At 35.5% G+C, this 27,313-nt stretch overlaps 1 protein-coding gene across 2 annotated transcripts in view; it reads right to left on the reverse strand.

Moving 5' to 3' along the window:
- ING3 (inhibitor of growth family member 3) overlaps positions 1 to 26,935 on the reverse strand; it is a 53,429-nt gene extending 26,494 nt beyond the window's left edge. For both annotated transcript variants that reach the window (XM_044677423.1, XM_044677422.1), the window contains exons 1-4: positions 26,815 to 26,935; positions 26,518 to 26,589; positions 22,830 to 22,930; positions 19,743 to 19,808 (exon numbers count right to left, since the gene is read on the reverse strand). In XM_044677423.1, coding sequence (XP_044533358.1) covers positions 19,743 to 19,808; positions 22,830 to 22,930; positions 26,518 to 26,589; positions 26,815 to 26,842 — 267 coding nt within the window. In that variant the 5' untranslated portion in view covers positions 26,843 to 26,935. The remainder of the gene's footprint in view (positions 1 to 19,742; positions 19,809 to 22,829; positions 22,931 to 26,517; positions 26,590 to 26,814) is intronic.
- Between the last annotated feature and the right edge of the window lie 378 nt (positions 26,936 to 27,313).

A 27,313-nucleotide genomic window follows, 5' to 3' on the forward strand; every position in this document is an offset into this window, starting at 1 on the left:
CACCCCCCACCCCCACCCCCGCACCCTGGCCCATCACTGGTCTAGGGAGTGGGGAGAGGAGGGAGGAAGAGAAAGAATTCAAGACTCAAAAAAATAAAGAATGTTAAAAGTTGTTTTTACATATAATTGGGGGAAAATGTTTTTTTAAACATTGGCCTAGGGTGAAAAAGGGAAAAACACACATTTTTAAGAAATGAAGTCTTTTCAATATATTTTTCTTGTTGCATCTATTATATTCCAGTATCCTTGGTCCTAGATTAATGGCTAGTACTACATTAGTTCTATAAAAACACTTTTAAAGGATCATATAGTATTGTAATAAATAAAAATCTTTGAGACTTTACACTAAATTTATATTTATTGGTAAAAAGAAAGAAATAAAGAAGAAGATATTACCAGCCTAACTACCCAAAGTCTCCAGCCCAGCTGTGCCAGCCCCCTGCTGTGCCACCTCCTAGAAATGACTTACAAGATAAAGTGCTGGGGCAGCTCACCAGCAAAAGCTTCTTTCACAAGCCAAAAAATGGCAGAGTCCCAGACCATGTCATGTGCTGGCTTTTTAAGCCCAGGCTAAACCCTTCCCCTAAAGACTTTCTAATTGACCAGGGTTTCACTTCAGTCCTTCCACATTCCATCCTTTGACTTTTGCCTGCCACGCTGGCAAATTAAGACACATAACTCTATGACTCCCCATTAAGTAAATCTTCCGGGATAGGGTTGGGGGTCCCCTAAATATTTAATTCAAACAGTAAGCTTCTTTCAATATGTTAGATGCTGAAAATGTTAACTTTTAAAATCTGACCTTAGTCTCAGTAAGAGAACTCAGTCTTACAGGTGTCCTTCAGTGCTTATAAAACTATACAAGGTACTGTTATGACACTGAGTTTTTAATGGTCAGATCTGAAACATTTAAGCTTCATAGACCTGCTCTGTTTAAATTTGATCTCTAAAGTTCTTCTGGAATGGTAGAATAACTTTGCATGCATAGTAATGAACTCTATGCCCCCTTTCTTCACACTTTTTTCCCTAAAATCATTTTTCTAAGCTAATAGCTTTCTTCTGATGGCTCACTCCAGATCAGTCATTACTAGTCTTTCAGATGTTTCTTCAAAAGATTTTTGTTTTTGGTATATACTGTTTATTATTTTTAGGAAAGGTCCTTCTATTCCTATACTTTTCAGTGTTTTCAATAGGAATGGATGCTGTATTTTGTCAAAGGCTTTTTCAGCATCTATTGAGATAATCATGTGATTTTTGTTTGTTAGACTGTTGATATGGTCAATTATTTGGATGGTTTTCCTAATGTTGAACCAACCTTGCATTCCTGGTATATATCCCACCTGATCATGGTGGATGATCTTCTTAATTACTTGCTGGAGTCTCTTTGCTAGTATTCTATTTAAGATTTTTGCATCTATGTTCATTAGGGAAATTGGTCTGTAGTTTTCTTTCTCTGTTTTTGATCTCCCTGGCTTTGGAATCAGTACCATATTTGTGTCATAAAAGGAATTTGGTAGGACTCCTTCTTTGCTTATCATATCAAATAATTTGTATAGTATTGGGATTAGTTACTCTTTGAATGTCTGATAGAATTCACTTGTGAATCCATCAGGCCCTGGTGATTTTTTCTTAGGGAGTTCTTTGATGGCTTGTTCAATTTCCCTTTCTGATATAGGATTATTTAGGTATTCTATTTCTTCTGCTGTTAATCTAGGCAGTTTATATTTTTGTAAATATTCATCCATATCTCCTAAATTGTTATATTTATTGCCATATAATTGAGCAAAATAGTTTGTTTTTGTGTCCACTTTAATTCAGATTAAGCAATTGCTATTGTAAAAAGAAAAGAACTGTCTATTATCTAGATTATAACAAGCAGTTAGATAGACAACCTATAGAGATTATCAGTATGTATATCTAGATGGCATAAATGGCCAAAGAGATGCAACCAGAATTAAACAGAAAAGAGTAAGGCAGATTGCCTTGGGGAAATTGCAAAGCTACTTTTTAATGATCTCTAGCTTTACCCAGAAACCTATCACCAATATTTTCTTCTGTTATGTATCTTCAAGATATGGACTGCAGCTGTCTCTAAAAAGCCTTCCTATCAAACTCAAAATAGAAACAGAGGCCATTAAGCCACACAAGGATTCCTTGTGAACCATATATTGACTTAGAAGACCACATATTATTTATGTTCTACCATATTTTACTTATTTTATTAGATATTTCTCAATTGTATTTTAATATGCTCAGGCTTGTACTTGAGAGCATAAGCATCATGCAGAGGACACTGAAAAGTCACATTGAGAATATGAGCAGGCTTCAACATACAACCAGTAAAGAATTTTGAAGAACAAGATTAAAATATGTCATCAGTGAATTATATGAGGAGAGGGTCCAGACACATAGCAAGGGTGAAATGAAATAGGAAGATAGCCTAGTGTTCCATAGGTATCTTACAATTTCAAGACAAATCAAGAAAAGACTTCTGGAAAAACACGACCAAAAGTCACAGATAGGACTGTGATCTATCACTGGAATGGGTATCTTTTTTTTAAATAACATTTTATTTTTCCCCCAATTACATGTAAAAACAACTTTTTAGCATTCGTTTTTTTTGTTTTGTTTTGTTTGTTTGTTTGTTTTTAAACCCTTACCTTCTGTCTTGGAGCCAATGCTGTGTGTTAGCTCCAAGGCAGAAGAGCGGTAAGGGTAGGCAATGGGGGTCAAGTGACTTGCCCAGGGTCACACAGCTAGGAAGTGTCTGAGGCCAGATTTGAACCTAGGACCTCTCAGCTCTAGGCCTGGCTCTCAATCCTCTGAGCCACCCAGCTGCCCCCTAGCATTCGTTTTTTGTTGTTGTTGTTTAAACCCTTAACTTCTGTGTATTGACTCCTAGGTGGAAGAGTGGTAAGGGTGGGCAATGGGGGTCAAGTGATTTGCCCAGGGTCACACAGCTGGGAAGTGTCTAAGGCCAGATTTGAACCTAGGACCTCCTGTCTCTAGGCCTGGCTCTCAATCCACTGAGCTACCCAGCTGCCCCCCCTAGCATTCATTTTTTAAAAAATTTTTAAGTTCCAAATTCTCTTCCTTCTTCCTATCCTTCCCATTCCCCCCTAGGCACTGATATATTTTTGTATACTTTACTTTTGCAATCATGTAAAATATTTTTCCATATTTTGTGGAAGTGATATCAAATTAAAAAAAAAAAAGAAACAGAAAGTGAAATATAGTATGTGTCAGTCTGCATTCAGATTCCACCAGTTCTTTCTCAGAGGCAGATGGCATTTTTCATCATGAGTCTCTAGGACTGTCTTGGATCATTGCATTGCTGAGAATAACTAGGTCATTCATAGTTGTTCCTCTAAAAATTTGCTATCACTGTGTACAATGTTCTTTTGGTTCTGCTCACTTCACTTTGCGTCAGTTCATGTAAGTCTTTCCTTTTCTGAATTCATCCAGCTCATCATTTCCCTGATTGATGTATAATCCCTCAATTTCCAATTCTTTGCTATCACAAAAAAACAAACAAACAAACAAACAAAAAAAGCCCTACAATAAATATTTTTGTGCAAATAGGTCCTTTTTCTTAAAAAAAAAAATCTCTTTGGGATCCAGACCTAGGAATGGTATTGATAGAACAAAGGATATAGTTTTACAGATCTTTGAGCATAGTCCCCAATTGCTCTCCAAAATGGTTGGATCTGATCACAACTCTACCAACAGTGTATTAGTATCCCAATTTTCCTACATCCCCTTCAACATTTATCATTTTCCTTTTCTGTCATATTAGCCAATCTAACACCTCAGAGTTGCTTTAATTTGTATTTCTCTAATCAAGAATGACAGAGTATTTTTTCATATGACTATAAATGGCTTTGATTTCCTCATTTGAAAACTTCCTGTTCATATCCTTTGGCCATTTTTCAATTGGAGAATTTTTTCTCTATATAATTGAGAAATTTGATCTTCATAGAGATACTTGGTATAAAATTTCCCCCTCGGTTTTCTGTTTTCCTTCTAATCTTGGTTGCATGTGTTTTGTTTGTACAAAAACTTTTAAATTTAATGTAATCAAAATTATCCATTTTACATTTTATAAGGCTTTCTTATCTCTTGTTTGGTACTAAATTCTTCTCTTGTGCATAGATGTGACAGGTAAATTATTCCACGTTCCCCTAATTTGTTTACAGTATAACCCTTTCTGTTTAGATCACATAACCCATATTGACCGTATCTTGGTATATAAGTAAGATGGTCTATTTATCAGTCTCTGCCACACCATTTTCCAATTTTCCCAAGAGTTTTTGTCAAATAGATTGGATCTTTTGATTTATTAAATACTAAATTACTGTGGTTATTTATTACTAAGTTTTGAGTTACCTAATCTATTCCACTGATCCACTGCTCTATTTCTTAGCTAGTACCAGACTGTTTAATGATTACTGCAATTTGAGATATGGTACTCCTAGGCCACCATCCTTCACATTTTTTTTTGTATTGACTCCCTTTATATCCTTGACCTTTTGTTCTTCTTGGAGAAGATATCTTAAGGAAAGTGATCACAGATCCATCAGAGTCCTTCCTTTCTGAGTATTGAGCATACCCTTCAACAATTCAATTCAACAACTCATTAAAATAAAATGTCTGTTATGTGGCAAAGCACAGGTGGGAATACAATAATAAAATGCATCAGTTTCTATTCACAGGAGCTTTTATAATCTAATAGAATAAGAGATAAAGCATATGCATAAATAAATAGAATATGGTTGTTGAGTGGAAGAAATGGATTTCATTCAATAAGCTGGGGAATACATTTCAAACCTAGTTTACTCTGCATGAATATATGGTGCCAGATTAAAGGAAATGGGGAACCACTCAAGGTTTTTGAGCAGTGGGATGGCATGAATATACCTTAGCAATAAAAAAATTATTTTTGCAACAATGTAAAGGAAAGGTAATAGAAGCAAAAGACTAGAGGCAGGGAAAATAGACTTGTATTAGTTATGTAAAGGGTAATTATGGCTTAAACTAAGATAGTAATAACATTAGTGGAAAGATGAATGATATTGTTAGGGTAAAATTAATAGGATCTGACACAGATGAAGCACTTAATAATTGACCAAGGAGTTGCCAGTCAAATCAAGTCAACTTCTTGACTTGATTTGACTGGCAACTCCTTGGTTATAGGGATGATAGAGAAGAAAAGTAAAAAATAAGTTCTGCTCAACAAGCTGAATGGTAGTACCGTTAACAAAAAGAGAAAAGAGGTTTATAAGGCAGATGGGAGAAAATTTAAAGAGAGGTGAAAAATTCAGTTTTGGTCCTTGAGGGTCAAGGGAAGAAAATAAATCAGGAACGTTTTAAAACTGGTAAGAGAAGAACAAGGAGCAATCGCTGTATCATGATTAATCATAATGTCATAGTAGCTAAAAGAGGAGAGTCTTGTCAAGGAGAATGTGGTCAGTATCATACAAAAAAGTCAAGGAGAATGAATACTGATAAAAGGCCACTGAGAACTGGCAATCAAGAGGCCACTGGAGACTTTAGAGAGTAATTTCTTTAAAATAATGAGGATAAAAACCAGTTTGCAGGAGGATGAAATGAGGAATGATGAAGTAAAAGTCTGTAGATTATTCCTTCTTTTAAAATATTTTATTAATTATTTTCATCTTTTTATTATGGACATTTCCCACCCAATCTCCAGACTGAACCCTCCCTAGTGAAAAAAAAAAACCAATTATTAATAAAAAATATCTGATATAGAAACCTTGCCTACCAATTTATGTGACACCATCCTCTTATTCAAACACCTGACAGTTTATTTATCTCTTCTCTAGTAACTTCACTGTTTTGTCAATAACACAAGAATTCCAACTTCCTTTTGATGACCTTTTCCATTTATATTGTTATAAGTACTGTGTATTCTGTACACCATTGCCTTGAATCTATGCATTTAACTTTCAGTTTAAAGATATCTTCAATATTTCTCTTAATTCATCATTTCTAATGTATGGTATTTATTTTATTACATTAGGACAAGATAGGACAGAATAAGTCAGGAAAGGAAATAAAGAGGATGGGGGTCAAAAAGGCAGCAGACTTGTGAATTCACTGGCACAGGGAACTATCAGTTAAAGAAGTATCCTCAATCAAAGAACACTACCTCTGCAACATAAAGTCTTAGAAAGTTGCCTAGGGCAAAAGTGCCAAATGTGGCCAGAACTAGATTAAAATGCAATTGGGAAATATTTAACAAAATAAACAGATCTATAAATAGAATGTTAATATGTGATTTTCTAATTAATATGTGGCCTGAAGAGATTCTTATAAATGATGTCGTGTCCCTGTTTCCATTTGAGACTTACACCAATGACCTAGAGTATTAGGAGGCTAAGTGCTTTGCCTAGAGTTGGATAGTTCATATGTATTACAAGTAAACTGTCCTGGCTTCTAAGCAGGCTCTATTCAAGATGCCACACTGCATCTTTTATGTTTTTTAAAGCACTCATATACCATAGTTTTACTTAGCTATTTTCCAACTGTTGTATACCTAATTTGGTTCTGGATTTTGCCTATCGTAGAGAATTGCTATGAATATTTTGACACAAGTTGGACATTTGTTTCTGTTTGTGACTATCTTGGAGTCAGCACTGTGACCACTAGGACAAAGAATATGTAGAAATAACAAACATCACTTTTCTTGCATAATTCTCTATCAAAATTCAGACTGCTTAGTCAACTTCAACTAGTAGTGCCTAAGCCTGCCTACCTTTCCAGAGCCCATAAACATTTTTCCATCCTTTGTCATCTTTGCCAATTTTCCTATTATATCTGAAATGTAATAACTGTTTTCATTTGAATTTCTCTTGATGTAGTATAAATAATTTGGAGTACTGTTTTCATGTTGTCATTTATAGCTTGCAAATCTTTTGAAAACTATTCATGTACTAAAACCACTTATGAATTAAACAGTTATTCTAGGTGTTACATGTTTTTGTCCATGTATAATATTCTGGGTATATTAGCTTTAGTCAGTGATATTTGATGCCAATTAGACTTTATAGAAGTTTGGCAAAAGCAGAGAGAAGAGGAAAAAGGTCAATCAGGTTTGTTTTTTTTAGAAAATAGGGGGGCATCTGAACATATTTGTAGACAACAACATAATAACTGACTGAATAAAGTCCTAGAAGAAATGAAGGAGTATGGGAATAGGATCAGTCAGAGATGAATAGAAGGTTTGACTCCAATGTTAAACTTATGTTGAACCTGAACTCCTTCCCAAATCTATTTGTCTATCTTCCTACTTATCTATGCTCTGAGCAACCTCCTTCCTCTTAAGGAATTATACAACTTAAGTGCTTTATAAATATAAGCAATTTTCTCTAGTAGTCCTGACAAAAAGCCAAGATGAAAACATATTGCCCTGTAGGTTTTCAATAAAATCTCAAAAGTAATTTATGTGGTTATTTATCTTGTCTTTTTAAAATATAAATTTATTTAGAAGGAAGTTCAAGTTGTTTTTTTTTTTAATCAATTCTGCCTATACTGAGCACCCTGGAGACATTCAATAAATATATACTCAATAAAATATGTCACAGCAATATTTTACTTTTGTGAATATTTCTAAAATTTCACATATGTGAAATGAGTATTAATAAAATCTTGTTACTAATAATAATGAAAGTTCTGATACTGAATAACCATTAAGGTAAAAAAGCAGTATCCAAGTGATGACAAATTGCAATTCTAAATCTCTAATTTAAAGAACTCAATAAAAAAAGTCATAATCATGTATCAATACTATTCCCTTTTCACAATTCAGTAAGAGATCATAGGAAAACCAACAAAAATATTCTATCTTTAGAAGAAAAGAGAATCTCTTCAAGAAACCTCCATTTCCTTTGATTTCCCTATTTAAAATCTAATACTTAAAAATATTAACTTATTTGATCCTCAAACCACCTCTGAAGGGTAGAAGCTATTATTATCCTCATTTACAGTTGAGGAAACTGAGGCAGACAAACACTGAGAGATTTAATCAAAATCATACAGCTAGTAAGAGGTTAGAGCTGAACTCATCTTCCTGACTCCTAGCCCACTGTGCCATCTCTTGCACCACCCTGCTGGCTTATATAGAAAGCTTTCTAGCATAAGGGGAATATTACATTTGGAGTCAAAGGGCCTGGGTTTGAACCCTTACTACCTATATGACCTAGATAAAGTCACATAACTCAAGGAAGCTAGGCACCACAGTGGATAGAGAGCCCGAGACAGGAGATACTCAGACACTTTCTAGCTGCATGACTGGGCAAGTCATTTAACTTCAATTGCCTAGCCCTTACCACTGTTCTGCCATGGTACTGGTACCTAGTATGAATTTGAAGACAGAAGGTAAGGGTTTAAAATAAAGTCAATTATCCTCTCTAATTTTCAGTCTCCTCATTTGTAAAGTGAAGAATTTGAACTAGATGATTTCCAAGATGCTTTCTTCTGTCTGAAGTAATGTGAGAGCTATACACATCAAGGCCATTACTCAAAGTGAAGTTAAACTGAAAATGAGTTGGTATTAACTTTATTCTCAGAGAACTACAATATCACAGCTACTTGAGAGCTTCAGAAATAAGATATCCACTGAATAACACCAACAATGAGGAATGGACGTAGGGGCCTTATAGATAAAAACCATGTTCATCTTCCCATTCCTATCCTCTGGAAGCAACAAAAAAAAACTGACTCTTCTCTACATAAAGCCATCTAAAAAAAATGTTTTCCCGAGGCAAGAATATACTTAGCATAATAAGAACCCTTATAGTATTGGTGAATTTGGAGCAGAGAAGTGTCTTTCATGGGTAATATTCATGTTGCATTTACAAATGGAGAGAGAAGGAATGTTGCTTGGAAACCAGCTTGAGAAAGGGGCCTTTGGCAGAGGATGACCAAATGACAAAAGAAACTCCAGGAATTTCAGAACAAATGGATAAGCAGTCATAAGATATGCCTTTTTGGGGAAGGAATAAAGTATAAACTCCTCTCTTCAGCATGGAGTCCTTCACCACCTGGTTCCATCTGGTCTCTCAGGCTGAGTATATATTACTCCCCCTCATACACTCTGTTTCAGCCAAAATGGCCCCATCCATAAGCATTATTACATCTCCTGTCTCTGGCCTTTGCAGTGGCTGTCTGCACCTTTCCCTCCCCTGTGCCTGGATGTCCTTCCTCATCACATCCATCTATTAGAACCCTGCTTCCTTTCAGAGCTCAGCTAATGTGCTACCTCCTTCAAGGCAGCTTTTCCTAATTTCTCTAGTTATTCATTCCCATCTCCATACACAAGCATTGAATTTGTATATATTCTATTTCCCTGTGAATATACTGTATTTGCCTAGTACAAATATCAATTCCTTAAGGGAAGGAATTCATTTACTTCTGGATTTGCATTCTTAGTGTAAAGAACAGGGCCTGGAACATAATAGAAAGAGCTTGGGAGAACAAAGAATTAAACTCAGGTATCCTGTATCCCAGATCAGTATCATACTCACTGTGCCACAATGAAGCTGGAAAAGAATAGGGAACACTAAGACAGGATTTTTTTAAAAAGAAATTTCTATGATGAGTAATTATCCAAAAGAAATATTTTAATCTTTTATAAAACTCACAAATATCACTTAATTAGATAATGAAAATAAAACATTTGAATTAAAGAAAATGTATATGCATAGTTATTAAATACCTACTAACTTATAAGGCAAAGAAGCAGCATGGCTTCTTTAATGCTTAGATCAACTGTACTTATTCCATAATCAGTGATAACAATCTTAAATAGAAACTGCTTCATATTGATTTAGGAAGCCACAAATTAACTTTATCTATGTTGTATTGCACTTATATTTATTTTGTTGGACATTTCCCAGTAAAATTTTAATCTGGTTCTGGTGCACTGACTCAATGGGACCCACATTTGACATCTCTGGTATAGTGAACAAAAAGCTGGCCAGGAGTCAGGATTCCTGGGTCCAAGTCCTATCACTGATGTGCAGTCATGGACAAGTCACTTAACCTCTCACTGTCCCCAGGTGACCTTTCCAGAATAGAAAGACATAAATAAGTTGCTGATTTGCATCAATACAAGGAACTCACAAGTATAGACAAAAAACAAAGAGGAAAAAAATTGAAAGAAAAGAAGAAGTGAAGATTACAGAGGAGATACAAAGAGATAGTCCTTACTTTCATGAAGATTACTATCCAGTGGGAGATATGACACATGTTGTATAAAATAATATATAATGGAGAAAAAAAAGCCTAACTCAGATCTGATTATGGAATAAGTACAGTTGATCTAAGCATTAAAGAAGGATAGGATTTCAATAGATGGAAGAGATGAGAGAAATATTCTAATCAGAAATTATATGATGATTATGGCAGTTATCTAGGTTGGAGGAATAAGAAGACTATACATAGCCTAGCTCAGTTCTCATTCTCATTCCATGGAGTTGATAGTCAGTCTTCTAACAATGAAATAAAGCTACTTTATTTACATCTAAATTATTATATATGTGCTAACACCCCAAAAATTCTGTATATTAAGCAACAGCAAAACCTATGTTGAACCTGAATGAGATCAAGTAAAAATTCTTTTATCCAGAAGAAAAGAGCAAATAAAAAAGAAATCCTAGCTATACATCAGACAAAGTTCTGTTATAACCAGAAATGACTGTGATATAAAAACAAAAGGCATCAATTAAAAAAAAGTCTGCTAGGTCCCATTTTAGAACCATTGGAAACTATTAATAGTTTCCCAGGAAAAGACTTTGTGACCAAAGAAAAAAGCTAAGTTCTGTAGAAGTTCCTTTTACAAAGACAAATCATGAAAATAGATTTTACATATTTGGCTTACATTCAAACTGGATAAAAAAATGATTAAACTTTATGTTTACTCTTCAAATGTTGAAAAAGTTTTAACTGGCATGTATGTGTACATAAATGTATATGTACACATACACACAGAAGTCAGGCATGGTAGCACACACATAATATATCATCCTTGCTATTGGGGAGGAGGCTGAGGCTGGTGGTTCATTTGGGTCTGAGATTTGAGTTGATAAGGTATCCACACTAATACAATGAGAAGAGTAGGAGACAGGCATGAGGCTGCCTAAGGAAAAGAACTCCTCAGGTTAGACTCAGAGCAGGTGAAATTCAGTGAGCAATGGAATTAGGCCCATGAGTGGTTGCAGTACTTCTAGTGGAGAAGAGATGGGGACACTCATTCTCAAATAGGTGTGAGAAGTAAATCAAATTTACAGGTAATATATGTTAACAATAATATATATTCATCATCCTAGAAATAAAGATATATAAAAAAGCATATTCAAAGTTATTGGAAATAGGAAGATTGTTAAAATTATTCAATCATTAACCAAAAGTTCAAATTATATCAGATTACAAAAATAAACTCTATTAGGTATTATAATCTAATTCATTCTCATAACAATGAAATCTAGCAGGAGTAGAAATAAGCATTTAAAGACTATTTGTGAGTTACAGGTTCCTAGAAAGGTAGCATATTAGCCACATTTTCCTAAGTATTGAATTTGTTGGTAAGATTTTCTGTATTAGTACTTTAAAATGTCTTTACTTACTAACATTCTACTATCAAATTCTATACCTATGAGGTAAAACTAGTACAGTGGCAGGTAAAAAAGGGAAAAAGGCTATTGTACTTCATTAAAATGGAAGAAATCTGCTTCAATTAAGACAAGAGGAAAGAAGAGCAAACACCATAGGAAAGGGGGGGAGGAAGGTTTACAAATTCAAATAAAGTTCTAACATTTAGAGACCCCAAAAAAGAGACAATTTCTAAAAGTCTAACAATAATGAATATACTACTTTAGTAGAGAAGCAAAAAATACTTTGTAATTATAATATTAAACATAATGTACAAATATCAATAGACAGTAACCTGAATCCAAAAATGAAACAATTCATTATTATTTGTTAGGTAGTCATTGGTTGATAGATGGTCTCTGGGGACCTACATCCTACCTTCTAGGAGTATGAGCCTGGGCTGGAGAACTTTATTCTGTACCACAGCTAATGAGGGGAGGTGGGGAGGAATAGTTTTCATGGATCACAGAACCCTGGTATCCAGATAGGTCCAAGATAGGTCAAAAATCTCCATTATGGCTCCATATCCTTAGGGCCTTTTCAAGGTAAAAGAATGTTAGAAAGGGAATTAAAGATAATTTATTCTAATACTCTCATTTAAGAAATGAGGAAACTGGTTCTAAAAAATTAAATGTCTTGCTCAAGTCACAGAGCTTATCCAGGGCCATCCCATCCACACTATAACAACTGCCTCTTTTGGATCAGACTTGATCATGGAAACATTTTAAGCTTTGAAGCTCCAAAGAGCCAAAAAGAGATATACTTGATACAAAAGAAACTTTACTCAGTCTGTCAATTATAATTAAATGTGCCATCCTTCCAAATCTAACAATAGATGGTGATAGTCTTGACAGTTAATAAAGTATGCATTTTAAGTAATATTTTCATTAGTGAGGATGAATTTTTGCTAGTCCAACCATACTCCTTTAGCAGTGTTTTTTTGTGAACTAATGGAAAACTTGCAAGAAGGCAAATCAGTATTATGCAAGAAGTGTATGGTTATAGAATGAAGTGAAATTAAAAGTAACTCTTAGAACAAGTTTGAAAATTGCACCTGCAATTCCATTGATAAAGGTAACTTTTAGGGTAGAAATCCTCTCTATCAATGTAAATTTGTATTTTCTCTGCAACTTACAATCTTATAGAGTTACCTGGGCCACTGAGACATTAAGTGACTTGCCAAGGGTGACACATTCAGCATATCAGAGGTGGGACTTGAACCCAAATAATCCTGATTCCAAGGCCAGGTCTCTGTCCTCTACACCACACTACCTACTTAATAATAACATAACATAATCATAACATAATTTGTTTTAGCTAGATATATATGCCACAAGTCATAGTAGCCCACTAGGGCAAATTTTATTAAAATGTTCATAAAATATTAATTATCCAGATATAACTGTAATTATAACCACTGTGGGTTATTGGTTAAATGATGCATGAATATTATTTTTTTGCATTTATATATCTTTTAATCAAAGAGTCTAGTGCATTTAAAAAACACTTAATGGATAGCAGTTCTCACAACCTCCCCATGAGCCAGACAGAAAGCATTAAAGAGTAATAATAAATTTCTCATATCTCAACTCTCTCATCCATAGAACATGTGAGTATTTTAAGCTCCTTGAACTCTAAGTTATTTGAGTACTTTAACTTTTATCTTTCAATGTAATTTGTAAAGACTGTCACTTGAGTGCATAACAGTGATATTCCAGGGAGCATAGCTAATTTAACATAGTAAAACCATTTATTGACTTCCTTTACTAAGTGAATCATTTCCATAAATTCTTCTGAAATCATTTGCATGGCCACTGAAATCCTTATTTTCAAGCAAAAAGTATTTAAATACCATCACTAAGTTGTTGTAGTGTGGTACAATGGAAAAAGGTAGGTAGCAGACTGTAAGTCAGAGTAAATTTAAGAGCCACACAAAGCAATGTCACTTTATTTTAAAGGCAACCTTTATTTTTTTTGGCACAAAAAGATATTACCTAGCTTGATCACTCACCTTATAAGACTTGGTTCCAAATGTCTTTTAGTTGTTTCCATAAAGCAAATCTACCCTTAAAAGAAAATTTACCACCCTGAAGACATTTTTGAAATGTGACACAGACTCTGAAGGCAATTCCAATGAGTTCCATAAATGTTCTCAGCAACAATGGGACAACATTCATTTGAATATTTTAAGTTCTGGTACATTTATGAAAAACTAATCACATTACCTTATAGTCACATTCCTACCAATACCAAATTCAGCATATTTAACAAAAGGAAATTAATGAAAAGGCATTTATTAAGCACTTACTACATACCAGGCACTGTCTTAAGTGATGGGAATACAAATACAAAAAGCAAGACAACCCCTACTCTCAAGGAGCTTACACTCTAACAAGGTGTAGTAGTCAGGAAAGAGTAATTTGTTCAAGGAAGTCATGTGGAAAATGAGTGGAGACCTTGGCTGACATCTTTTTAGGAATGGTGGTGATGCCTTATTATTCCTAAAAGAATTAGGATGGAGAAGGGGACAGGTGATGTGTAATGAGTTAGGAAATGAAAGGAACATGGAATGAAAATAGCCAGGAGGAATCATCAGGAACAGTGTGGCTTGGGATAGATATGGTGAATACTCACCAATCAACCATATATAGACACACACACACACACACACACACACACACACACACACACTCAAAGGGAAAATCAAAATCAGTGTCTCTGTATGCACACTCATCAGGATGACTTCCGCAAAACAAGCACTGATTTCAACTTCACCCCTCCCCAATGACAGAAACATACCCTCCCATCTCCAATTCTCAAAAATCTTGACGGTGATTTAAACTCTTCTGCTCTGCCTGTGACCTTATTCTATTGTCAAATGTTGCCGATTCCCTCTCAGTAGCAGTTCTTGAATCCATTCGGTCATATGCTTTGCTTTTTTGTTTTGTTTTGTTTTGTTTTAACCCTTAACTTCTGTGTATTGGCTCCTAGGTGGAAGAGTGGTAAGGGTGAGCAATGGGGGTCCAGTGACTTGCCCAGGATCATACAGCTGGGAAGGACCTCCCGTCTCTAGGCCTGACTCTCAATCCACTGAGCTACCCTACTGCCCCCAGTCATATGTTTTTAATAGTCACTATACTAATTCTAACTTAATGCCTAGATCACATGCTTGGCCTTATGTAAGGCCTGAACTAATGCCACTGTATAACCTAATGTCTAGATCAGGGGTCAGCAACCTTTTTGGCCGTGAGACCCATAAACGGCACATTTTTTAAAATGTAATTTCGTGAGAGCTGTACAGTGTTCACAGTGCGAGCTCCTGTAACAGCACCTAAAAAAAAAATGGACTTTGTGGCTTCCGCAGAAAGAGCCATACATTGCCGACCCCTGCTCTAGATCCTTCAAATTCTTTTGTAGGTTGCCCAGACTCAAGGATCTCAATACTATAATCAATTCTGTATGCAAATGCTAAAAACTTTATATCACTCCTTAAGAAATTTTAGGGATTTGGTTATATAAAATAATCACACAAAAAGGTATTAAGTCTGATAATATCATTATCCCAACTAGTCTCAATCCCAAATGAAAAGATAAAATGGTTTTCCTCAATTTTTATATGCTTGTTTATATGAGATTTAAGTCATCAATACTGTTTCAATTTGAGTATTTCTTTTTTCATTAAATGGCGATTCTAGTAACTGAATTGTGAAATTTTCCTTTTCACACATTGCCAGGAAATTCCCATAATAGATGGAAAGGAGACAAGGTCTATATTTGTGAATCTCATTTATCAAAGGGAATTCCCCCAGGTGAGGAATATTCCTTCTACCAATAAAGACCAAGTATCTACTCTTCAATTTACAGTCTTAAAAACCAAAGCACCTAAAAGCTAACTAATGAATCTTGGCTTAAAGATTTCAAAACATTTTAATGTTACAGGTAACACGAGAAATGACTGTGACACACACACACACACACACACACATACACTAATTTATAATTAAACTATAACATTTATAATGATTATGCTTTCTGTATCTCTTTTCTTCACTACAATCTTATATTGCAGTACCACATGATGGTGTGGTATGCATGGGACTCAAAAGCTGTGCCGACTGACTATAAGACCTAGAAGGTCTGACCAAGGTTCCCATGATATACTGTGTCTTTCAAAGACCAGTATAGTAAGTCTGGAGATATCTAGTCAGCTGGGTATCATGTAATACACACTGGATACCAGCTAACACATAATAAAATCAGGTGACCACATTTAACTCAAGAAAACCATCTTCAGGGATGTGGAAGGGATGCAATCTGCACTAGTAGAAGTAGTAACAAGATTGACAAAATCTTGGATTTGTAATTCCTTAAAAAGTAAATTCATATAGGCAGGTATTTCTTGTTTTAACACTTTCATACAATACTAATCCACCATGGACACACATGATTAACAGTTCTAGTAATAAATAAATTAAATATTCACTACTAAAATGCTTAAGTACATTATAAATTCAGTCATTCATCAAATATTTACTTAACATCTCTTATGTGCTTGGCTTATGCTAGGTGTTAAGCAAATAGAGAAAAGGTCTAGGGTTCAAAAAACTGACATTCTACTAGGAGGAACTATAATTTGTTGTTGTTTAGTCATTTCAGTTATGCCTGACTCCCTGTGATCCCATTTAGGGTTTTCTTGGCAAAGATACCATAGTGGCTTGCCATTTCCTCCTCCAGCTCATTTTATAGATGACTAACTAAGGTCAGGGCTAAGTGACCTACCCAGGGTCACACAACTCTTAAGTATCTAAGGCCAGATTTGAATTTAGGAAGATGAATGTTTCTGACTCAAGGTCCAGCACTCTATGCACCATACCACCTAGCTGCCCAGAACAATAATCACAAACATACAGTAAAAAAAAAAAATATAAAGGGAAGGAATATTAGCAATTGCAGGCATAAGGATTGCTTTAGATCTTACACAGGAGTTGGTGCTTGAGCTCAACTTTGAAGAAAGCTAGAGATTCTAAGAAGCAAAGATAAAAAGAAAGTACAAATGCCTGGTACACAATAAGTCCTTAATAAAGGTTTATTGACTGACATTTCAGGCATGGGGGACAGCAGAGAGATGGGAAAAGGAATGTTATATAAGGCAAATAGGTTAGATTAGCTGGAACATGGTTAGGGTAAAAGAGAGAAATGAATAATAAACCCGGAATGTTAGGCTGGATAAAGGGATTTAAATGCCAAATGTGTTTTTTTCCTAGAGGGACTAGGGAGCCACTAGAGCTTTATGAGAAGGCAAGTAACACAGTCAAACCTATGTTTCAGCAATACCAATATGGCAGCTCTGGGTAAGGTGCATTGGAAAAGGAAAAATCTAGAGACCAATTACAGGATGCTAATGTAACATTCCAGGTGAGAGATGATGAGGTGGATATGTAAGTCAAGGAGAAAGGATGGCTTTAAGAAAACAGAAGAAGAATCTAAGACTTAAAAAGTGACTGAGTAGTGAGTATGAGGGAAAGTGAGAAGTGCTAAGACAACTCTTCGCCTATAAACCTGAATTACTGGAAAGATCATATTATTCCATACAGAATAGGCAAGTTAAAGAAGAAGGAGAGGTTTTAGAGGAAAGATAAAGAATTCTGTTTTGGACATCGTGAATTTAAGATACTTAACAGATATCCAGTTGAAAAATATCTAATAGGCAATTGATCATTGGGGCTACAACTTAGGCAAAGGACTCTGGCTGGGATCAATGAAAGTATGTAGAGAGAGAAAAGAAGGGAAAAATTCCAGATGATATTGAAGGTTAGGAGTACAGAATGATACAATCCAGTTGAGAAAACTTTGAAAAGGCAGCAAAAGAGGTAAGGAGAATTGTGTCATAAAACCCTAGAAAAGAGGGAGTATTAAGACATGGTAGTCAAGAAAAAGGTCACAGAAACAATTCGGTGATTTAGTGGATAGATAGTCAGTCCTAGAGACAAAGTATTTCCTATAATGAGAGTGAGATGGTATGAGGTGTAATGAGAAGACTAAGTTTGAAATAACCATGAAGGGGGCTGGGTTAGAGAAAACAAAAGGAATGCCTATTAGCACAGAGAGCCAAGATGAAATTAAATATAACAAATCTGTAATGGACTGGTAATTATAGTTATATGAATTCCTTGGAATTGTTCAACAGAACTGAAATAAGAGGAGAGATGATATCAGTTGCTGGGTATAAACCAAAGTTGAACAAGATACAAGAGGTAATAAGATAAGCAGGGAAGTGATCCTAGTGTATAGGATAGTTTGTCTGAAATAGTTAATTATGAAGACCTGAAAGAGAACATAGTGAAGCTAGAGCAAGGGAACTGTCTTCAGGACTCAATGGACAAAAGAGCACTAAGGGAGAGAAGACAGGAAGTTATGAAGAGGATAAAGAATAGGTTTATGGGGCAGCCAGATAGCTCAGTAGATTGAGAGCCAGGCCTAGAAATGGGAAGTCCTGGGTTCAGACACTTCCTAGCTGTGTGACCCTGAGTAAATAATTTAACCCCCATTGCCTAGCCCTTACTGCTCTTCTGCCTTGGAACCAAAACAGTGTTGATCCTAAGATAGAAGGTAAAGGTTAAAAAGAAAAAAAAAAAGAATAGGTCTAATATGTGTGAGGCACAGAGGAATGATAGAAGGTTAGGAGGTTATTGGATGGAGGAATTTTAGCATTCTGGATCATGCAAGCAGAACTTCGAGGATGATACAAGGTGAAGAGTATCAGTGGGTGGAGTAAAGTGAGTAGAGTCATAGCAGTTGAGGAGGTTGATGAACTAGAAGGCAAAGGAGTTTGAGGAAAGAGCAGGGGTGGGGGTAGAAGTACTGACTCCACAAGAAACAAAGCAGAATGGCCCAGGGATGGTGGATAACTCCTGGGATCCTCAAAGACAGGCTGCTTGTTCATGACAATCTTGTGCTATATCCTAGACATGAGAGGCTTGGCATGAAATGTCTGGGCTGGCTTCAGTTAAGCAACAGAGATAGAGCTGATAATGAAAAGCTCTAGTTGAAGCTATGAGTCAGGATAGAGTAGCAATAGGGATGATGAAAAGCCAAGAACACTGCTTACAGTATAGAAATACACTGATCCAGTTCCCCTGATAATGACTGCTCCCCTAGAAGGTGTTTGTTTTCTGGGATGCTTGAGGTGGTATTTATTGTCCCAAGTTGCCACATGGGACATGAGTCATTAAATGTGTAAGTCAAAAAAAGAGAATAATTTTTTGTTTTCCGTGACTTACTTTGTGACACACACAGCAAGATTTCTATTCATATATTTTTTCAATTAAAAAAAAATTACTATATAGTCATGCGAAAACATTATTGTGTCTATAATACTTTAGAAGAATAACAGAATGATGCTGAGAAAGAATATTTTCATGTTAAACACATTAGAGAAGGCAAGCTCACTAACTTCAAAAGATTACAGGCATTAAAAGTTAAAATTTAACTATTGTTAAAATAAGAGTATGCAGACATAATAGTGTGCAATCTGAATCAATCTCTTCAGCAATTAAGACTCAGGGCAAAAATCTCAAACTGTTATTCTATTGTTAACTAACACCTTTATTCTTTATTACTTGCTATTAAAAAAAAAAAAAAGGAAATCCTGGCAATTGACTCTCAAATGAACCATACCAAAGGATAAGAGGAGAGGCTGTATTCCCACCATCACCATAAACAACTGCTTGACTTGGAGCAGAAGGTAAATGACTGATCTAGAGATACTTTGTTTTAAACAGATGTAGAGGCATGAAGAGATAAGATGCTGACACTCAAGATTATCCATTCATCCCTCAAAGGGGGCCCTTCTTCCCAAATGCTACTGATGGAGAAAACATGTTCCTAAGATTCAGAACTAGAAACCAAACTGATTTTCCAAAAAAAAAAAAAAAAAAAATATATATATATATATATATATATATATATATATATAAATGGTAGTCAAACATAGTTGAAATACCATTAAACATTCAAGTACAAATCCAATTGATTAGTTTTAATTGGATTCTATATCCTTTAATTTTACTTACCAAGTCATATATCTGGTTTGCCAACTGTACCTTCTCATCTGCATCTTCCAAAGCTTTATAATAATCCTGTGTAAAAATATGTTAATGTCAATAACAAACTTTAAAATTAAAATGTATATTTCAGAGACAAAACTGTCTTAACATAACAGTGCTGTAATGGCAAGGACATTAGATTTGGGAGATAATGTGGTATAGCACACAGAGTACTAGATGCGGAGTTGGAAAGACTTGAAATCAAATATTCCCCTTCTAGATATGTGACCAAAGGAAAGTCATTTAATGTTATAGCATCAGTTTTATTCTCTGTAATTTTGTTATCCTTTACATGTTATAGAGCTTAAATGAGAAAATATGTCAGGAGCTTTACAAATTCTGAAGTGACAAATAATGTCATCATTATTTGGAGGAAGAGGACTGGGTATGAATCTTGGTTATATTCATATTTATATGATCTTGAACAAGTAATTTTTTAAAATTTAGATGTCAGTTTCCTCATCTACAAAATAAAGAGACTGAACTTGAGGTCTCTAAGATTTCCTTCTGGTTCTAAATCTATGATCCAATGGTCTATCAGTATGTAAATCAGTTCAATCATAATTTATTATAAAAACATTTAAAAGAAAACTTCAGTATTCATTAAAAAGTAAACTGAAATGAGCTGTTTAATCTCTTAGTACTGAAATAAATTACTGTGGAGAAATCTATTCTTTTTCCTGTCTATAGTAGATGTTTCAGCTCTTCAAATGTTTGCTTATCAGCCACAGATATAATATATAAACAATATAACCTCTGCTCAGCATTGCATGTTGGTGTAGCAGAAGTTTACCTGGAAACCCTCAAGTTCTTGGTGGAATTCTTCAAAATAAACTTTTGTCAGTGACAGATGGGGCACTATTGCCCAGAATGATGTGATGTAGTTCACCCACCTTAGTCAAACTGTTGCAGGATTATTAGGCCTCTTATACTTTGAGATCCCCCCTAACCAAAGTGTTTAGTCCAATAAGAAGTATTAATAAAACAAAAGTAAAAGCCTGAAAGCATCCTCAAACAGGAAAAAGGTCACTTAAAGATTCCAAATCATGGGCTCACAGAATATCAGAACTAGAAGGAATGGTAGAGGACATTCAGTCCAAGGGTTCTCAAAGTATGGCACACAGATTCCTAAGGATCACTGAATCCTTTCAAGGAGTCCAAGAGGTCAAAACTATTTTTATAATAATACTTAGACATTAACAGCTTATTTTATATATATATATATGCCTTCTTTTTTCTTTGGTGAGAGGTCAAATTTTCTTCCAGCCAAAACAATATCACAGTATTACAAAATTTGTGAATCCAGCTATCTTCTATCAATTCAGACATTAAGGAGATTTGAAAAAAACAAGTAAAACAATGCTACTTTGATCAATTTTTTTTGGAAAATAGTTAATTTAATATGTTATTTATGATCATATGTATAGCATTTATATTGTTAACCTAATTAATACATATTTTTGAAATGTATCAGCTTTAACTTCTAATTAGGTAAATGTCATCTATAACTCACTTAAACAAAAAGTGTTTGGGGTCCTGAGACAAAAAAAAAATGAATAATTATTGATCTAGTCCAACTCCTTGCATTTTACTGATAAGAATTCTTGAGGTGCAAAAAAGCTTAGCAACTCACTCAAATTTAGCATAGCTAGTAAGTCACATTTATAGATGTTATTAGTTGATTCTAACAGAATTTTACTTAACCTCTAAATTCAAAGATTCCTTCATAAAAAGCATTTTTAAAAAAGGGGAGGAGGTGTTTGAAAGCCAAGCCCAGAGACAGGAGGTCCTGGGTTCAAATATGGCCTCAGACACAGAGCAAGTCACTTAACCTCCATTGTCTAACCCTTACCTCTCTATTGCCTTGGAATCAACACATAGTAATGATTCTAATACAGAAGGTTAAGAATTTTTAAAAAAGGTTTTGAGGGTGGGATGAGGAAGAAAGAATTAAAACCTTCAGAACTTTTAGAAAGAAAAATAGCTATATAAAGTTACAATTTCAAATTGAAATTATTTGAGGCTACTGAATGTTTTTTTAAAAAAGCATGATTAAAAGTTGAAATAAAACAATATTTTTAAATATGTAGCCTTTAAGAAAATTTTTGAAAAATGACATTAGCACTAATATGAAAAAAATAAGTCTATCTAATTTTTAGCTATCTGTAGCTATCATATATTCCCTGTAAAAATCATAAACTCACACATCAATTCATACAGTTCAATGATCAGATCACTGTCCAGGAAAAATTAACTTAAGGAAAACACAATTAATTTTTATGTTATGTTGCTTTACTCCCCCCGCAACATCCTGCCACAAGATGTGTCAGACCTTACCAGAGACTGATGGGTCTAATTATCTTTGGCATAAAGATCTCCAGAACTTCAGGTATCCCCACAGCCTAGGTCAATTCTGCTCTGGTCCTAAATCTGGTAGACTGCCAGGAATATGATTCAGTCCTGGTTCTGTTCTTAACCTTCCTTCCTTAGGGTCCTATGGAGTATAACCAAGTTTTGGTCAAGAGGGCACCTGTGTGAAAAGGCTTTGGTTCAGCACAGGGACAGAAAAAGGACTAGGCTAGAATTTTAGGTAACGCACAATTAGTAAGAATTCAAGGAATCCTACAGTCTGGAAACCAGCACATATCAAGTTAGATGCCTGGCAGTCTATGGGGTATGCCAGAAGTCTTGGGGATTTTTCATTCAATTTTTATGATTTCATGCCATACAATAAACATCTCATTGATGACCCATATTGAAATGGCACAGATTGAATTGAAAGGAAAATATTATTTTAAATATATTATTTGTAAAGAAATATTTTATATAATTTATAATTCTGTAACTTTCAAATGAAAGACACAACTTTCAATGAAACAAAATTACATCATGAAGAAAGCATTTAAATTACTATAACTCTTTTTGTTGATGCTGTCAAACTCTAGAAAATCTAATCTGTCCAAAATCAGTAAAAGTCCAACAATTATTTCTTTTAATTAAAAAAATAAAATAACAATCTTCCTCAGAGTGTTCCATTTTCAATGCTGAACATACTTTTTTGATGGATGTCATTTGTTCTTCTCTCCATTCAGGTTTATTTTTCTTTGCATTCATAAAGAATTCACTGACTCTCTGCTCTAGTTGATCCATAGCATCTACAATACATAAAAAAGAAGCCGTCATCATTATATCACCAATCTCATACCCTGAATACATTAATTTTTCCTTATAAAAATGTACATCATATTTTATAACTTGCCTTTCTTTCTTACAAGATTCTTTCCAAAAAAATACTTCCATTTGTCCCTTTTCACTGGCCAGTATCTTATCTTAAAGCAAAATGATAGGATGTCTTAATTTCCTGAATAGAAGAAAAAACTACAAGTCTCCCCCCAAATGATCAAATAGTTCAAAATTAGTTTTCCTTGTTAAATAAGAAACTTCTTCAACATTCAATGAAATTGATCCAAACATAGATTTACAGGCTATATTACCATTTTAAATTTTTGAATAGAAACTACTTAGAGTTAAAACCTAAAAAACAGGTACAGAAATTGCCAAACTGGCCTTAAGGCCATATGTGACTGGAAGTAAATTTATTTATCAGAACACACATTCCAATCTGTAATAATGTATCTTCAGGTCCTTAGCTAAGTAGCTCAGTGGATAGGGGGCCAGGCCTATAGATGGAAGATCTTGGGTTCAAATTTCACCTCACATATCACCTAGCTGTGTGACGTTGGGTAAGTCACTTAACCCCCATTGCCTTGAAATTTTTTTTTTAAATAATATATCTTGGGTAATCTGGACTAATCCACTAATTTTATACATAAAGATTAAAGATATCAGCATAGCATAGTGGATAGCCAGCTTTTGAGAAGCTTTTTGTCAGTTTCCCAAGCAACTCTTTAAAACTGTAAGTTGCAGATGAGTTATATACAAGAGTACTGTAAGGTTTCTTTTCTTTAAAAAAAAAATTAAGCTATCTTTTGTTTTTGTAACCTATTTTCCCCATTGTTTCCTTCCTCCTTCCACTGTTAGAGAAAAATTCCTCAAAGAAAATGAAGGAAAAACAATTCAACAATGCTAGCCAATATATTTTCTTAAATAGACATTATATGCATTGTGGTATATACACATATCCCACCCCTACTTCTGCAAACAAGCATAGAGGTGGGGGCAAAGGAGTATTCTCAATTCTCCTCTCTGAGGACAAGCTTGTTCATAAAATTTCATAGCATTCAGTTTTCACTGTTTTGTTCCTTTTGTTCTTTCCATTTATATTTACTACTGTAGTAATAGTTCATATTCTTCCTCTTGGCTCTGCCTATTTCACTTTACATCAGTTCATGCAAGTTTTCCCATGTTTCTCTGTATTTATCATATTCATAGTTCCTTAGAAAGTATTCTATTACATCCATGAAGCACAAATTCCTCAGATGATGAATATGTACTTTGTTTCCAGTTCTCTACTACTACCAAAAAAGACTCCTATATTTATTTTGGTGAATATTCCTTGGGGCAAATGCCCAGCAACATAATTTCTAGGTCAAAGGGAAAGGACGTTAAAAGTCATTTTCATTGCCTTGTATTAAATTGCTTACCAGTATGTCTGGACCAATTCAGAGCTCTATGAACATTTTATCTGATTATCCAATTTTACCACAACCCTTCCAACATATACCATTCCCATCTTTTGTCATCTTTACCAGTTTGTTGGTTGTTGGGTAAAATCTTGGAGTTGTTTTGATTTACATTTCTCTTATTATTCTTGATTTGGATAATTCTTTCCTATAGTTGTTAGTAGTTCACAATTCTTTTGATAGAACAGGTTTCCTCATTGAGAGCTTAACACACCAACAAAATCACAGATATGGACTCCCTCCCCAACCCCCTCAAAAACAAAAAGAAATCTAAAGAAATCTCTCCATTTATATAGTCTATCTTATTTATACCATAATGTGACTTTTGACACTTCATGTCTCTAGGTCTGAGTTTCCTGGTTTGGACTCAAATCGTCTCTAAGAATCTCTCCAGTTCTAGTAATATACTTTTATGAGCTGAGTATTGGTAGTATCCAGCCTTAGAAATGTTTTTATTTCAAATTTATTTTGTAAATCAACTGTTTGGAATTCAAAGCACATTTTCTCAAAGAAATAATGTTACAGATAGTATTTACAGTCTCAGGTTACCCCACAAAATTATTTAACCTGGGATATAACTAGAATATGCAGTTATTTTTTTTAATAGTAGGAAATGAGACTGCTACAAATAGTTTTTTATCAGCTTTCTACGTGTTAGCATGAAGAACTCATTTATAATCCTGTTCCTACTGGATAATGTCTTTCATAGTCTACATAGGAGGCTATGTAAGTCCTAATGATATCTCTCTCCTCATCTCCTTTCTTTCTGACATTGATGCTGAGAAAGCAAAGAGCTAAGGGAAGATCTACAGAGATGCAGGATGAAAACAAGGACTAAATCTACATCCTACCTACCAACAAAACAAAGGAAAATAGTAGCTCAAAGCATATGTCTTTCTGAAAACTGTCCTCAAGTAACTCAGCTATTCATATGTATTGTCCATTAAAAGTCAGGGACTACTACTAAAAAGATGAATAATATACAACATGGTGTTAATCTTTGTCCCTATATAGTGTTTTAATTACAAAACATTTTCATTACCTTGTGACAGTAATCTCCTGAAATAAAGAGTATCATTTACCCCATTTTACAGAAGAAATTTTGAGACACAAATGAGAAAAACAACCTTAGGGAAGTTAAGAACTCTGTCCCAGTTCACTTAAATTTTAAGTGGCAGAGTAAAGCGTGGAACCCAAATCCTCTAACTCTGATTTTAATGCTATTCCTCCATATGACTATAGCATTTTATGCTTTTCGGAATTCTTCCCCTTTCTTTCTTTAATTCTCACAACTATGAGATTGGCAAGGTAATGCAGCTATTATCCCCATTTTACATATTTTAAAACGAGCATAGAGACTTCTTCCCTGGAAAAAGTCAGGTATTAACTTGAATGTCTCTTTTATGGGGGCACAATTTTGAGGTACTATCTCTTGTTTCATAATTAAGAATCATTTCATGCTCTTTCGCAGAATCACTTATGAAAAGAACAAAGGAGTGGGTAGGGGGTTAAGTTACTGGTCACTGACAATGAACAGTTGATGTTAGGAAAAGTTCCCATATTTGCGCCACTAGAGTAGGCAAGATTCTTCCCACAAGAAAACTTCAATTCAATTCACTTTTCACTTAAGGCTATGAATTTCCTTAAATCCCATATTCATTATTACAAAATAGCTTAGTATTTGAAATGCAGCCACAAAAGCCTAGGCTGGTGCTTGGTCACATTTTTTCTGTATGAGAATAAAATAGAACTGATAGCATCTGTAGTCATCTGTAATCAACTTCCACCCATCTCTGTCACTCCTCAAAGTTTTACGCTATGAATTCCGTTGAAAAAATTAGCTCAGATGGTCTTAAAGAAACATGTTGTTTCCCCGCACAGTTCTAATTGGCCCAAAACCTGTGCATGAAGTGTAAGAAGGACTTCCCCTAATCTTTTGCCAAAGGAGCAGGTTCATTCCTAGAGTCCCATTCATTATCTGCCCTAACCCCACCAGACCAAAGGCACTGCTGACACAGGGCCATTTATACAGCAGGGGGCGCTGGCAGGAGGGGAACAGGTGCTTGGAGTTCAAGCAAGAGCGGGGAAAAGTCACTCACTCTGCACCTGCAGGTCCATCTCTCGCATCTCCGTGAAGCGATCCCGCAGGTCCATCGGCAGCTGCTCAATCACTGTCGGAGAGACAGAGCCCGTCAGAGGGGGCGGGGCCAGGGCCAAATTACGCACGTACGTCCGTACGTTCGAGCGTGAGAAGGAGGGGGAGGCGGTAGCCCACAGCGAGGCTGCCAGTTACCGTGAGAAAGAAACATCCCCCCCGCCTCCCCCCATTCCCGCCCGCCCGTTTGCTCGCCCGCCCGACGCTTCCGCGGGCAGCTCCCGCCCCGCCTCACACTCACTCTCCAGATAGTCCTCTAGGTACAACATCTCGGCCCTTAGAGCTGGGGAAATGGGGGGAGGGTCCGGGTGTTTGTTTGTGTCACTCGCTGTCGCCGGAGTTTTGTCCCTTTCAATATGGCGCCTCCGCTAGCAGCAGCCGCTCGGCTCGGGCAAAAAAAACACTTTGGCGCCTGACGGCGCTCGCCTCACCGCCGCCCGGCACGTTCATTGGTCGGCCGCCGCAGTGACGTGGCCTGCCCGGTGCCTTCCCCAGCAGCCTTGTGGGAAATGTAGTTTCGCTTCTGAAGCAGTCGAGAAAGAACCGACCATAATGACTTCACAGCGAAACTGCGTCTCCCAGGAGCGACTGCAAATAGTCTTGCACAAAATCTGAAATGAGGAACCGCGGTCTATTTGTTGACTTTGTGCAGAGAGTGCTGGGAGTTGTAGGCAGGTACTTGACATAACTCGAAATACAACTTTTCACTGGCTCTAGGGCTCAGTGAGTTCGTTTCTCAG

Source organism: Gracilinanus agilis, chromosome 5 (assembly GCF_016433145.1).
Source record: "Gracilinanus agilis isolate LMUSP501 chromosome 5, AgileGrace, whole genome shotgun sequence".
NCBI lineage: Eukaryota > Metazoa > Chordata > Mammalia > Didelphimorphia > Didelphidae > Gracilinanus > Gracilinanus agilis.